Source organism: Halichoerus grypus, chromosome 10 (genome assembly GCF_964656455.1).
Source record: "Halichoerus grypus chromosome 10, mHalGry1.hap1.1, whole genome shotgun sequence".
NCBI lineage: Eukaryota > Metazoa > Chordata > Mammalia > Carnivora > Phocidae > Halichoerus > Halichoerus grypus.
This window is the reverse complement of record NC_135721.1, coordinates 118,521,224-118,536,003: the sequence shown is the minus strand read 5'-3', so window position 1 is coordinate 118,536,003 and position 14,780 is coordinate 118,521,224. Positions and strand designations below refer to the sequence as shown.

Sequence of the window (14,780 nt, the reverse complement as noted above, 5' to 3'; positions counted from 1 at the left end):
CATGGACAGGCACGGGCTTTGCTCCTGTCTGGGTGCTCGGTGGGTGTGGGTGCTCAGGTCCACCATCTTGCTAAGCATGGCCTTTGAGTCATCCCGGCTCAGATGTTAGCAAAGTGAAAAACCATCCAGGGCTCCCAGTCCCCAGATGTCCAAGTCTTCCCAGCTGAGGCCCCAGGCATCACAGAGCAGAGATCCCTGCTACGCTCTGCCCGAATTCCTGACCCGTCAAATTCGTGAGCACAACACAATGATCATCATTTTATGCTACTAAGTTTGGAGTGCTTTTCCACATGGCAACAGGTAAGTAAAATATGCTCCTCGTGGGCGTGGGCAAGAGTGGAGAAAGAAAGTGCCAGGCTGCTGCTGGTGGGCCTGTGGTCCTCTTCAGCTCCCCTGTGCATTCCCCAGAGCAGGTGTCTGCAACCCCTCCCAGCACTTCTCCTCAGGCCCCTTTCCAGTCACCGCTGGCGGTTCTCAGCAGCTCGCCTCAGGTGTTTCTATTTCTCCTGCACCCCACCTCTTCACCCGTCCTCCCGTCCTTCCATGCTCCCGTGCCATCGCCCATCCGAGGCTGAGCCCGCCACCCCTGCTGCTCTCTCGTCTCTGCTCTTCCTCGGCCTCTTCCCCCGGCTTTTCCTCAGCTCCTGGACCCCTAAGCAGAGGCCTTCCCCAGGCATCCTTCTTTTCTCACTCCCCATGCGATTCTAGCTCCTTCCACGGCTGGGTCCTGGCAAATTCCACCTGAAGTCCTTTGAAGATAAGGTGCTCAAACCAAAGGTACTACCCCCACCCGCAGCCTTTTAGGAGCACCTCCGTGGGACCTCAGCGGGACCAGAGTGAATCTGCAATCGGATCGCTTGGGTCCGATCCTCAGCTGCGCCACCTCTAGCTGTGCAACCCCGGGCAAATTCCTTCACTCTCCTGAACCTGAGTTTCCTTATTTGTCCAATGGAAATACGACAGTACTCACAGAATCAAGACGACACTTACAGAAATGCTCAGTACAGGGTCTGGCACTTGTCACACGTTCTGTTACCAGCCACCGCCACTCCTGTCACCATTGCCCCTAAGTGGCACCCAAATCCTTGGAGCTACCTCTGAAGCGTCTCCTCCACCCCCCATTGCCATGGCTACTCTCCCACCCCCTCCACCAGCTCTCCGCCGGACTGCCGCAACACATTTATATCCTGCCTTCCCACTTCCAGCCTCACCTCTCCCTAAACCCATCATCCTAACTGCCACCAGTTCTTTTCCTAACAGCAAGTCTCCTTGGATTACTTCCTTGCTGGACATCCTTTGAAGACTCTGTCTTATAAAGGATAATATCCAGGCTGACTGACAAAGACCTTTATCGGCCGGCCCCTGCCTCCCTCCCCTGCTCCATCTCCCGCACTCCACACCCAACCTACAGTGCTCCCTGCCCGCGGGCTGCTTTGCATCTAAACGTCTCGATCCATAATGTCTTTCCCTCCTCACCTGATACCTACTGAAATCATATCACCTTTCAGGGCCCAGCTCACATATCCAATCCTTTCTCAAAACTTTAGCATCTAAATTCCCACACACATGTACCATCACACCAGATAAGCTTCATTAGTCAGCTAAGTATGATCCGATAGCCTTATTCTTTTAGGTACCAAGGAGTGCAGGAAATGTACCTTAATTGCATCATTAGTCCCTAGCATACCATACCTACCATTGAGTGGTGAGGCCTGGGATACACCCTCCAATTTCCCTGGAAAAGAGGACTGTAAAATGTTCGAGTTTCAATAGGCTTCCTCAGCTACGGCAAAAACATCATCATCCACCTTCACCTAGCTGTACTCAGAAGCATGTCACCTTAAAGATAACTTCTAAGCTTCACTAAAAATGATAAAAAGATACTTTACTTATCCTAATTCGTGTGCTCGCTTCGGCAGCACATATACTTACCCTAATTCGTATGATTCACAGAGAAACAAAGCTAATAATTTCAAAGCAGACAATGGGCTATAGAGACCCTACAGAGAACAGATTCCTCTACCACGGCTGGCTTCTCTCTCTCTACGGTTTGCCAGAGCCTCCACATGCATTGCGTGGCGTTCAGGAACACAAATAGGCATTCTTTTGGAACTGAACAGAATGATAGTTTGCCAAAGCACATCAGAGAAGATGCAGCATGGTTCCCTGGAACAATCTTGATTGAGCGGCATCAGAACAAGCAGAGGCCAGGGGCGCCTGGGTGGCTCAGTCGTTAAGCGTCTGCCTTTGGCTCAGGTCATGATCCCAGGGTCCTGTTTCGAGCCCCGCATCAGGCTCCCTGCTCAGCGGGGAGTCTGCTTTGCTTCTCCTGCTTCTCCCTCTGCCACTCCCTTGCTCATTCTCTCTAATAAACAAATAAAATCTTAAAAAAAAAAAAAAAAGAACAAGCAGAGGCCAGCTCTGATCTTGGCTAATCAGGCAAGAGAACTTTCTGTATTAAGCTCATTGTGTTCTCCAACAAGTAATGGTGCTCTAAAACTGTGCCCCCCCCCCCAACCACTGCTGTGCTTACAGTGACGGAAGGCTAACATCCTCTAGTCTAAATACTTCCTTAGGAATGCTAACAAAGCCTACTCCTTTACAACATCTTCATCACATTATTTGCAGAATAGCAAGGGCTGGAATGGCCTGGTCTGTGGGAAAAAAAAATGGACCTTAGGAAACACTGTAAGTTAAAAATTTTGCTGGATTAATCCAATTTAGCCATTACTGCATTTCAATATGAACTTTGATCCACATAAATCCATTCCCTCCATTCTAAATGAATTACATAGTTGGAAAACACACTATAAATACTTTTTGAAAGGTAGAACCAGCCGGCCAGTGTTGTGGTCACATTTATCCCATGAAAGTTACTGTAACCAACCCTAATCACTAACAATCACCCTCAATAAATGCTGACACCCTCAATGCTTTGGGGACAGACCAACTCATCACTGTATATAGAGAAACTACTGGAAGTCCAACATTTCAAAACCTCCCCAAGCCCAGAGAGAATACGTATCCCCAGAGCACAGAACGAAGTAGGGACTTAATAAGTACCTGCTAAATGTATGAAGGAGTGGCTGAATCACAGCCTGTAACAAATGCAGAAAAATGAACAAAGGGAAGGAAAAACTAGCTCCTCAACTGCTCAGGAATCACATTTTACAGCTTTTCTTTTTAAATCTGAAATCCCTCGCCTGCCCGTGGCTTAGCGGCACATCTCTGGTATAAAGATGCCGATGTCCTATTGGCGCATTAAGCACGATGAAAACTGAACACAGATGAATAAACAACAAAGGCAACATGGGTCTGGATCCCAGTAAACAGCTGAGATCCGATGCACAGTCGGGAAACTGGGAGAGGCGAGCGAGGAAAGGCACACCGGCTCTTCGAGGCTGACCTGGGACACCACACCAGAGTAAGACGGCAGTCAAGGCCCCTCGCCCCCACCTCAGCCATCCCGGAAGCCACGTGCAGGGAGCTTGACTTGGGGTCTGCTCTGACATGCGTGCCCTGGCCGGTTGCTGGCCTCTGGGAGTCTCAGCTGTGGGAGAGCTGGGATGGAGGCTGAGCGCAGCAAGCATGTCAGTGAGCCTCTAGCTGAGAGCCGGGAGCAAGAACAGGCCTCCTGCCAAGCCAAAGACACATCTCAAGTCAGTGGCAAGCAGCCGCACCACGCCCAGCACCAAACTGGATTTTTCCATGGGACTGTTTCTTTCTAAAAGTATAGGTTTTAAATGAATCATGGAACACTACATCAAAAACTAATGATGTAACTTATGGTGACTAACATAATAAAATAAAATTAAAAAAAAAAAGAACCATTTCCTCAAAACGGTGAGGATGAACATGTATCTTTCACTATTAAAGGCATAGCCACCTACAGAAAAAATAAATAAATAAAAATAAAAGTATAGGTTTTAGAATTTAAAGCAAGTTGACTGAAAAACAAAAAGCCACCACACTAGATTGGTTAATCCTGGCCTAGAAGTGTCACAAGGCAATGAACAAGTCCTTTGTCTTAGAACTCCAGAGCAGACGGATTCGGGAACAATGCACACACTTTTATTAACACTTTCTTCCAGTTCTAAAGCCAGGCGAGCCAACTCATGAGTATAGGTGTGCAGCGCCCAGGGTGAGGGTGTGCACCACCGGGGCCCTCACTCAGCCCTGCCACCTGCCTTTACGCCACATCAACACTTATAAACAGGCCACTGGCGTGGAAACGAAAAGGAGAGACAGAGAACACCAAAGAGCTTATTCAAACAATCAGTTTTAGTCATAAAAGGCTGATCTTAAATCAACCCATGGATATTTTATTAAGCACGTCTGCTATTTGCTGTAAAAAATCCATCAACTATCATGAAGCATGATCCCTGTCCTTAGGGGACATGAAGATGGAAAGGAAGTGAAACATGAACCACAATATATTAAAAAAATATCAGAAGAGCACTGGGTGTTATACACAAACAATGAATCATGGAACACTACATCAAAAACTAATGATGTGGGGGGTGGGGGGATGGGTTAGACTGGTGATGGGTATTAAAGAGGGCACGTACTGCATGGAGCACTGGGTGTTATACGCAAACAATGAATCATGGAACACTACATCAAAAACTAATGATGTAATGTATGGTGATTAACATAATAATAAAAATGTAAAAAAAACTAATGATGTAATGTATGGTGATTAACATAACAATAAAATTTTTTTTAAAAATATCAGAAAAAAGTAGAAAGGAGTGTGTGACTAACTGCAAATAACCATCAAAAGGGAATGTTCAGATTCCAAGATGGCACCACACGGCAGGTGCATGAATGTTCTACTCTACAAGAACAGTTCCCCGTCCCAGGGGGGCCAGAGGTCTACAGGGTAAAAGCCATCAGGTCAGCACGAAGTCAGTGCCATCTCTGCCCCGCCCCTGTCCGCGTGGACGGCACGCACCGCACTGCCTTCCCAAGTGTGGTCACATCTCTGATGTCAGTCTTCTCCAGACACTCCTCCGACCCTCAGGCTAAATGACCCTACAGGACCCTCCTCCCAAGGTCCTTGGTACCTCTGGCTTGCTGTCCACCACATCCACCTCGAGGGTGACTTCTGCTTGGAGGATTTTCTGCTTTGCCTGCTCCACCGCCGAGCTGAGCTTCTGGATGTAGGACTGCAGCTCTTCCGGGGAGTCCATGTTCAGTTCCACCAGAGCTTTGTGAAACTGATCCATCTGGCCATCCTCTAGAAGTTCCTGAAACCCGAGCAGTCGCAATTCATCTTCAAAGATGACAGCGCAATCATATACAGGAAGGAAAGAGAAGCAGCTTGGAAGCCAAACAGAAAAACTACAGCAGGAGGGGGCTCCCAGCACTCCCCTAGCCTGCCCCTCCACAAAATCTCACCTCCCACGCATGGTTCACACACCGCCCTCCTCCCCAGCTGTCTCTAGGCTGCATCGTTCCCCGGTCTTAGCACCACCTGAGTAGGCAAAACTAATCTACGGTGCCAGGTGTCAGAAACGTCGTTACCTTTTGAGTGGGGAAGACGTGGGAAGGTTACTGGCTAAGAGGGGACACACGGGAGATTTCCGGGGTGCTGGGAGTGCTCTGGATGGCAGATACATGGGGTGTTTCATGTTGTGAAAATCCATTGAGCTACACACTTGAGATCTGTGCACTTGGTAGCACATGTGCTACACTTCAATTAAAAAGTTATAACACAAAGATGATAAGGCCAAAGTGAATGAGGGAAGCCAAAGTGCACAGCTCTGTCAGAGACACCTGATGCTCTGTGCACAGTACAGGTCCTCTGTGCTGAGGAGCTCCACACTCAGCACCCTCGACTCCTTCTTGACCCCAAGGGGCACTCAGACAGTCACTGCATCTCCTGGCCGAGGAAGATGCAGGGAGAACCCTTTCTGGGACTGCCTTGCGCAAAGGCCGGAGCCCGCTGCCGGGATGCGCACGTACCTGCACGTAGAGCAGTCTGTCCAGACGCTCCTGGTCCAGCTGCAGCTTCTCCTCCCGCCGGCGGGCGTTGAGCTCCTGCAGCCGCCGCAGCTGCTGCTGCCGCCGTTCCTGCTTCTCCTCCGAGCTCAGAGTGCTGCCGAGGAGCTTGCTGGAAAACGGGAGCTGCATCTTGTGGACGTTGTTTTCGTAATAATCAGGGCACCGCCATTTCTGCAGTTCTTCAGAGAAATAATTTTGGAAGTTATGAAATGGAAAACACTATTAGCACAGAAAAGTAGAAAGTCAATACCAGGGTTCCAGATCCAGGTAAGATGGAGCAAGCACGATCCACCCAATCTCTGACTCCACCCAGTCGACAAAATGCAGCTGTACCCCCTGGACATAATGCCCACAGATCTGCTCTCAAAGAACTGCTAAGTAAAGTTCGCCTGACAGACGTGACAGCAGAAGGAAACTCGGAACATCAGGAAAGAAGGAAGAGCAAAAGAAAAGACAATCTCGTTCAATGTGACAGACTAACCTCCTGAGTTCTTTAAAATATGTTTGACAATTCAACGTAAAACCATCACACTGTCTGTTGGGTTTCCAACATACGTACATGTGCTGCATAAGACAACCCAGCATAAAGGAGCAAGGAGCCTCTGGGGTGCTAACATTGCCACGTTCCACACGAACTAGTAGAAGAGAGATTCTAAAAACAGTGCGAAAAGTCTATTGATTATAACCTCAGGGAAACCACTAAAAAAACTACACAGAAAGATACAGTAAAAACACAACAGATAAATTAAAATACCAATACCAAAACAAATTTTTTAAATACTCAAATAACCCAAAAGAAGGCAGGAGAAACGGGAACAACAAAGAGAATAAGATAACAAATAATAAAATGGTAGAACTAAATCCAACATATGAATAATTAATTTTAAATGGTCTTACCAGACTAGTTAAAAGATAGAGACTAACACAGTGGATTAAAAAAAAAAAAAAACCACCAACTATGAAGAAACTCACTTTGAATATAATGACATAAGTAGATTAAAAGGATGGAAAAACTATTCCATGCAAGCACTCAGCAAAAGAAAATAGGAGTGGCTGTATTAATGTCCAAGTAGACATCAAAGCCAAGAAAACTGCAAGGGATAAAAAGAGATACTGTATAATGATAAAAAGTCAACTCGTCAAGATAACCTAAGAATTCTAAATATGTCCCTAACAAAAGTGCTTTAGATACTTTAAAGCAAAAACCGACAGATATGAAAGGAGAAATAAAAAATTTACAATTATCCCTTAAGATTTCAAAACTCTTAATAATCAACAGAGCTAGAGCATGGAAAAGGAACAGGGACACAGAAGAACTCACCACCACCATCAACCAGTAAACCTAAACAACATCACAGAATACTCCACCCAACAGCAGAGTCCATGTTCTTTTCAAGTATAAATGGAACATACGCCAAAGCAGACCATGCCCGGGTCATAAAACAAACCTTCACAAGCTCCACTGATACCACATAGTTTCCTGACATAATGAAATTAAACTAGAAATAAGTCATAGAAATACAATAGAAGTATCTCCAAATACTTGGCTATAAAAAAACACCTTTCTAGGGGTGCCTGGGTGGCTCAGTCGGTTGGGCGTCTGCCTTCGGCTCAGGTCATGATCCTGGGGATGATCCTGGGATCGAGCCCCACGTGGGGCTCCCTGCTTGACTGGGAGCCTGCTTCTCCCTCTCCTTCTGCCTCTTCCCCCACTTGTGCGTGCTCTCTCTCTCTCTCAAATAAATGGATGAAATTTTTAAAAAATAAAACAACACCTTTCTTTTTTTAACTTTCAGCTTTCTACATCAACTATTCATTAAAATATAAAGTTAGACTTAACCCTTAAAACCTGAAGGTTTTATTTTTTAATTAAGTTTTTATTTTAATTCCAGTATAGTTAACATATAGCGTTAGTTTCAGGCATACATTATAGCAATTCAACAATTCCATATTTCATCCAGTGCTCATCACAAGTGTGCTCCTTAATCCCCAACACCTATTTCACCCATCCCCCCACCTTCCTGCCCTCTGGTAACCATCCATTTGTTCTTGATGGTTAAGAGTCTATTTCTTGGTTTGCCTCACTCTCTCTTTTTTTTTCCCTTTGTTCATTTGTTTTGTTTCTTAAATTCTACATGAGTGAAATCATATGATTTGTCTTTCTCTGACTTATTTCCCTTGGCATAATACTCTAGTTCAATGCATGTCATTGCAGATGACAAGATTTCATGCATTTTTACGGCTGGTAACATTCCTTTGTGTATATATATACACCACATCTTCTTTATCCATTCATCTATCAATGGACACTTGGGCTGCTTCCATAATTCACCTATTGTAAATAATGCTGCTATAAACATAGGGTACATATATCCCTTCGAATTAGTGTTTTTGTATTCTTGGGGTAAATACCCAGTAGTGTGATTACTGAATCATTGGTGCTTCTATTTTAAACTTTTTTTTTTTTTAAGATTTTATTTATTTATTTGACAGAGAGAGACATAGCGAGAGAGGGAATATAAGCAGGGGGAGTGGGAGAGGGAAAAGCAGGCCTCCCTCGGAGTAGGGAGCCCGACGTGGGGCTCGATCCCAGGACCCTGGGACCATGAACTGAGCCAAAGGCAGACGCTCAATGACTGAGCCACCCAGGTGCCCCTATTTTTAGCTTTTTAAGGAACCTCCATACTGGTTTCCAGAGTGGTTGCACCAGTTTGCATTCCCACCAATGGTATAAGAGGGTTCCTTTTTCTCCACATCCTGGCCAACACCTGTTTCCTGTGTTTTTGATTTTAGCCATTCTGAGAGGTGTGTGATGGTATGTCCTTGTAGTTTTGATTTGCATTTCCTTGATGGTGAGTGATGTTGAGCATCTTTTCACGTGTCTCTTGACCATCTGTATGTCTTCTTTGGAGAAATGCTTGTTCATGCCTTCTGCCCATTTTTAATTGGACTATTTGGTTTTTTTGGGTGTTGAGTTATATCAGTTCTTTATGTATTTTGGATACTAACCCTTCATTGGATGTGTCATTTGCAAGTATCTTCTCCCATTCCATAGGCTGTCCTTTAGTTTTGTTGACTGTTTCCTTCACTGTACAGAAGCTTTTTATTTTGATGTAGTCCCAATAAAACAACACATTTCTAAATAATCAATGGTTCATAAAAAGAAATCTTGAGGGAAATTAGAAAATATCTGAACTCAATAAAAATGAAAATATATCAAAATCTATAGGATGTAGATAAAGCAATGTTGAAGGGGAAATTTGGAGCATTAAATGCTTAAAAAGAAGAATGGTCTCGGGGCGCCTGGGTGGCTCAGTAGTTAAGCGTCTGCCTTCGGCTCAGGTCATGATCCCGGGGTCCCGGGATTGAGCCCCGCATCAGGCTCCCTGCTCAGCGGGAAGCCTGCTTCTCCCTCTCCCCCACTTGTGTTCCCTCTCTCGCTGTGTCCCTCTCTGTCAAATAAATAAATAAAATCTTAAAAAAAAAAAAAAGAAGATTGGTCTCATAATAATCTGAACTTCTACCTTAAGAATCTAGAAGAAAGAGAACAAACTAAACCTAAAGCAAGTAGAAGGAAGGAAATAATAAAAAGACATCAATGAGATTACCTAAATAGTCCTACATCTATTAAATTGAATCCATAGTTAAGTCTTCAGAAAAAGAAATCCCCAGGCTCAAATTGTTCCACTGGAGAATTCTATCAAACATTTAAAGAAAAAAAGTATCAATTATCTACACAATCTTTTTCAGAATATAGAAGAAGGGGGGGCGCCTGGGTGGCGCAGTCAGTCAAGCATCCGACTCTTGGTTTCAGCTCAGGTCATGATCTCAGGGTAGTGAGATCAAGCCCCATGTCAAGCTCAAGAGGTGAGCAGGGAGCCTCCTTAAGATTCTCTCTCTCTCCTGCCCCTCCCCCACCAAATTAATAAAAAAAAAAAAAAAGGAGGAACACTTCGAGCTAATTTAACAAGACCAGCATCACCATGATACCAAGACCAGACAAAGACAATATAAGAAAACTATAGATCAACATCCCTCATGAATATAGACATAAAACCCCATAAAATATTACCAACTCAAATAAAGCAACATATAAAAATAATAATATACTTGAATAAGTGGGGTCTATCACCCCACCCAATCAAGGCTAGTTCAATATCCAAAAGCAAGACAAAGAAAAAAAAGGCAAACAGACTGGAAAGGAAGAAATAAAACTGTCCCTATTCACAGATGACATGTCTACACAGAAATTCCCAAGGAATCTACAAAAAACTAAAATAAATTTAGCAAGGTCCGGTATATAAGGTCAACACATAAAAATTAACTGCATTTCTATACATTAACAATGAGCAAGTGGAAACTGAGATGAAACAAGCAAAGAAAGACTTAGGCATAAATCTAACAGAACACGTACAGGATCGGTATGTCGAAAACTACAAAATGCTGAAAGAAGAAATCAATAAAGGACCTAGGTAAATGGAAAGACCTACTACGTTCATGGATTAGAAGATTCCATATAGTACAAAATGTCACTTCTCCCCAGTCTAGATTTAATATTACATCTTGATTTAGTATTGTATTTGGATTTTTATTTAAAATGTTGTTGTTTCAGGGACACCTGGGGGGGCTCAGTCGGTTAAGCGTCTGCCTTTGGCTCAGGTCATGATCCCGGGGTCCTGGGATTGAGTCCTGCATCAGGCTCCCTGCTCAGCAAGGTGCCTGCTTCTCCCTCTGCCTGCCTCCCCCCTGCCTGTACTCTCGCTCTCTCTCCATCTCTCTTTCATTCTCTCTCTCTCTGGCAAATAAATAAATAAAATCTTAAAAAAAACTGCTGTTGTTTCATATCCAATCTAATCCACAGATTTCATACACTTTCAATCAAAATCCCAACAGAACATTTTTGTAGATACAAACAAGCTAATCCTAACATCTATATGGAAAAGCAAAGGAAGTAAATTAGTCAAAACCCTTTTGAAAAAGAACCCACATGTATAAGTTATCAGTTTATTGAAAAGTTTAAGTAAATACGAAAAGGAAGAGGGGATACTGAAAAGCAAAAGAGTCATCCTGGGAACAATTTAAGAAATACCCTCCATGTACAATATCTACAAGCTACAGGCAAATGCCCTCTTCGTTACCTTCCACATAATCTTCAGCAACATAGCTGTGCTCGTGCAGGATCTCCTCCATGCGGCTGAGAGTGATGGCTGCCAGGTGCCCAGGATACTTCAGCTGCAGGAGGCGCTGGAGGTAGCCCGCTGCTTGGCTTCCTCCCAGATTGATGCGTTTGCAGTTTTTAGCATCTAACCTACAATCAAGGAATGGAAAACAACACTGACACTTTGGCAACATGGAAGAAAGAACAGGGAACACTTCGTGGGGAGTTTGGGGGAAGGATAACAATTCAGATGAACAAAGAAGAAATGGACCCAGTGAGGGAACAGAAAACTTTACAGATGAAGGGACTCTAAAGCTCCCTTGATTCAGCCTCTTACACTATGCAGGAAGTCCTAGTCCACACCCAGATACATGGCATCTAACATCCATCAAGAGTCTCAGAAAGAAACAAGGTTTGATGGGAAGATTGTGCACTCTGAATTCAGACCCTTATGTCACTTGTCAGGATTTCTCAAACTGTGGTCCTTGTAGAATTAGCTGGGGGAAATGTTAAACATGCCAATTCTCAGGACTCATTTGCTTTGGGGTAAGCCTGGGAATACACATTTTAACAAGCTTCCCAGGTAATTATAGCACAGGCTGGAGTCTGAGAACCCCTCCCCTAGACACTCCCCTTCTACTGATGCATACACATTAAGTACACACATACTGGCTTACTGTAATCTCCTAAAAGGACCAGGTCCCTTTTCACATGATGCGAAGGGGAAGAGAACCAGAATAACATTTTTCTTAATGCGAAAAATTTAGAGAAGCAGAGCACTAGGATCTTGCTGCATATTGAAATGTTGCTGCTATATCACCCCTCACCAGCAGATGCCAGTACAGAACAGGACAGGCTCCACTGTGTTCATTTCTTTTTTTTTTTTTTAAGATTTTATTTATTTGACAGAGAGAGACACAGCGAGAGAGGGAACACAAGCAGAGGGAGCAAGAGAGGGAGAAGCAGGCTTCCCGCGGAGCAGGGAACCCGATGCAGGGCTTGATCCCAGGACCCTGAGATCATGACCCGAGCCGAAGGCAGACACTTAACGACTGAGCCACCCAGGCGCCCCTCACTGTGATCATTTCTTAGCTTTCAGGTAAAATACTTTTCTCTCAATACGCTATAAAAATAACATAATGTTATTTTTAATTTCCACATATTCTGCTTACATAAAATAGAAAATTCCATATATCAGTAGTGTTTGGTAATGTGTAAAAGAAGTATTATCTTCATAAATTTTTATAGAAACTTCAAGAGAAATGACCATTTTAGGTCTCAATAAATTCAGCAACATTTATTTTGACTTAAACATTCAGACTCTTTTATAGTTCACAAAATGCCATCACCTACATGATCTCATTTCATCCTCAGGGTAACCCCGAAAAAATCAGTTTTTCCCAATTTTACATGTTAAGAAGCTATGTGAAGAAGGCAAATAACCTCATCCTCAGCAGGGCTGCAAACCCAGGCATTCAACTCCAAAGCCAGGATTCCACTCCTTACTTACACACCCTCTTTACGCAGTAAGAAACCTCAGGAGAGCATGATGTTGGCGTAGTCTCTTCTCAGACAATAAAAGTCCAACTATAACATGAAAACACGTTTAGGGGTGCCTGGGTGGCTCAGTCGATTAAGGGTCTGCCTTCAGCTGGGGTCATGATCCCAGGGTCCTGGAATCGAGCCCCAAGTCGGGCTCCCTGCTCAGTGGGGAGCCTGCTTCTCCCTCTCCCACTCCCCCTCCTTGTGTTCTCTATCAAATAAATAAAATCTTAAAAAAAAAAAAAAACCAGGTTTAAAAATGACAGAAACTACCCTCACCTTTTATCCAACTTGGAAATGTACCTATATTATGTGCCAGGCACTGTACCTGAAAAAAAAAAGGCCTAAACAATCATGATTAATAAAAAGGTGACTCCAGAACACAAAGACCATTTAAATTACTCAAATAATTTATTCAAAACATTTTTATGAAGCACCTACTACCTGTAGGTACTATGTTAGCTATCTTGCCATAAATCAAAACAGTAAAGTTCTAGAATTATTGATCTGGACCTCAAAGACTATCTACTGCAACTCCCACCAGGAGGTCACAAAGGATGGAAGGTGAATTGACTTAACTGAAATCACATAGTGAAGTATGTCAGCGCCAAGCCCAGAGGCCAGTTCATACTTGTTCTTTCCACTTCACCTTTCAAGTGGGCACCCAATAAATGTTTCCCAAATGCTTCTCAAAACAGCACTCAAATGCTGTCAGTGCTACTCACCTTCCTTCTAAGATGGGTAAAATATGTGTACACTGGTATCCAGAGGAAATGATGAGCCCACTGGAAATCAAGTTCTTTGGCTTATTGTGGTAGAAGCTGAAAAGGCTGTCTATTCCATAGGCAACCTTAGGAATCCCATAGCACTCAAAAAGAAGCTCAGACATCATTTGCCGAGAATACAGTGGGTTGCACACAGCTTCTGTCAAAACTATGGGATGATCGACACAGCCCTACTTTGAAAGAAAAGGGAGAACAGATGAGTAACAAAAGAATACTCTTTTTAAAACATAAAAGAAACCAAAGTCCTACTGTAAAGACTGAATTTGCTTTTGGTCTTCAATCAAAAACCTGACCGGAAGCAACTGTAAAACACTCATCTCATCCTTACTAGAGGTTGTTTGAGAAAATATGAAAGTAGGGTCAATTTAAGGTTATTAAGTCAAGCCCCATCCAAACTGCCAGCAAATCATGTTGGCTCTATCTTCAATTTACCTCCAGAATCCAACTGCTTCTACCATATACCCCTCCCCTGACCTCCTTCACCTAAGTCACCACCACCTCTCACTGGGATTATTCCAACAGCCTCCTTACTGGTCTCCTGGTTCTACCCTATGACCCATGTCAATCCATTCTTCAAACAGCAGCTATAGTGATCCTTTCGGAACAGAAGTCATGTCCCTGCTCCACTCAACACCCTGCAATGGCTTCTCATTTCACTCAAGTAAAAGCCAAATGTGATTTGCTCCCTCATTACCTCTCTGACTTCCTCCTCCACTGACTACTCTCCTCTTACTCTGGCTGCTCTCAGGATTAGGGCACACTCCTGCTCAGGGCCTTTTCACCGGCTGTTCCTCTGGAATACTATCTGCTCAGACATTCACATGGCTTACTCCCTCAATCACCTCCTTCAATCCTTGCTAGAGCATCACCTTCTTCCTGAGTCTTACCCTGACCATCTGAAAAAACGTAATCCTCTCCTCTCCTCCTACCATGCCTTAGAATCTACTACTTAATTCTATTGGTTATTGTCTGCCTTTTCATTCTAGGTCCATAGCACAGGAAATTTTCTGTTACATTCATGGATGTATTCCAAACGCCTAGAAAAGTGCCTGACACAGAGTAGGTGCTCAATACAGATTAGTTAATAAATGAATTTGATAACAAACGAGCACCTACGCCACATGTACGCTGCAAGAGAGAAGGAGCGCTGTTTTGTTCACTGCTGTACTCCAAGAGCCTAGCCCAGGGCTTACACACATTGGGCACTTAAGATTTACTCGACTGACTAAATGAATGACTAAAGGACAACGAGAACTACTGTTGTGACTACGTCCTCTCGGAGAGCAGAG

General features: G+C 43.9%; 1 protein-coding gene and 1 long non-coding RNA gene across 9 annotated transcripts in view; one reads left to right on the top strand and one right to left on the bottom strand.

The window, feature by feature from the left end:
• Positions 1-14,780, top strand: part of LOC144379288 (uncharacterized) — a 1,054,371-nt gene that overhangs the window by 582,559 nt on the left and 457,032 nt on the right. The window lies entirely within an intron of this gene.
• ACTR5 (actin related protein 5) overlaps positions 1-14,780 on the bottom strand; it is a 28,703-nt gene that overhangs the window by 13,422 nt on the left and 501 nt on the right. For all 4 annotated transcript variants that reach the window (XR_013442039.1, XR_013442040.1, XM_078057178.1 and 1 more), the window contains exons 2-5: positions 13,432-13,661; positions 11,145-11,314; positions 5,968-6,185; positions 5,067-5,249 (exon numbers count right to left, since the gene is read on the bottom strand). Coding sequence is in view for 2 of the 4 variants with exons in the window: in XM_078057178.1 (XP_077913304.1) it covers positions 5,067-5,249; positions 5,968-6,185; positions 11,145-11,314; positions 13,432-13,661 (801 nt within the window). In the remaining 2 variants the exon portion in view is untranslated. The remainder of the gene's footprint in view (positions 1-5,066; positions 5,250-5,967; positions 6,186-11,144; positions 11,315-13,431; positions 13,662-14,780) is intronic.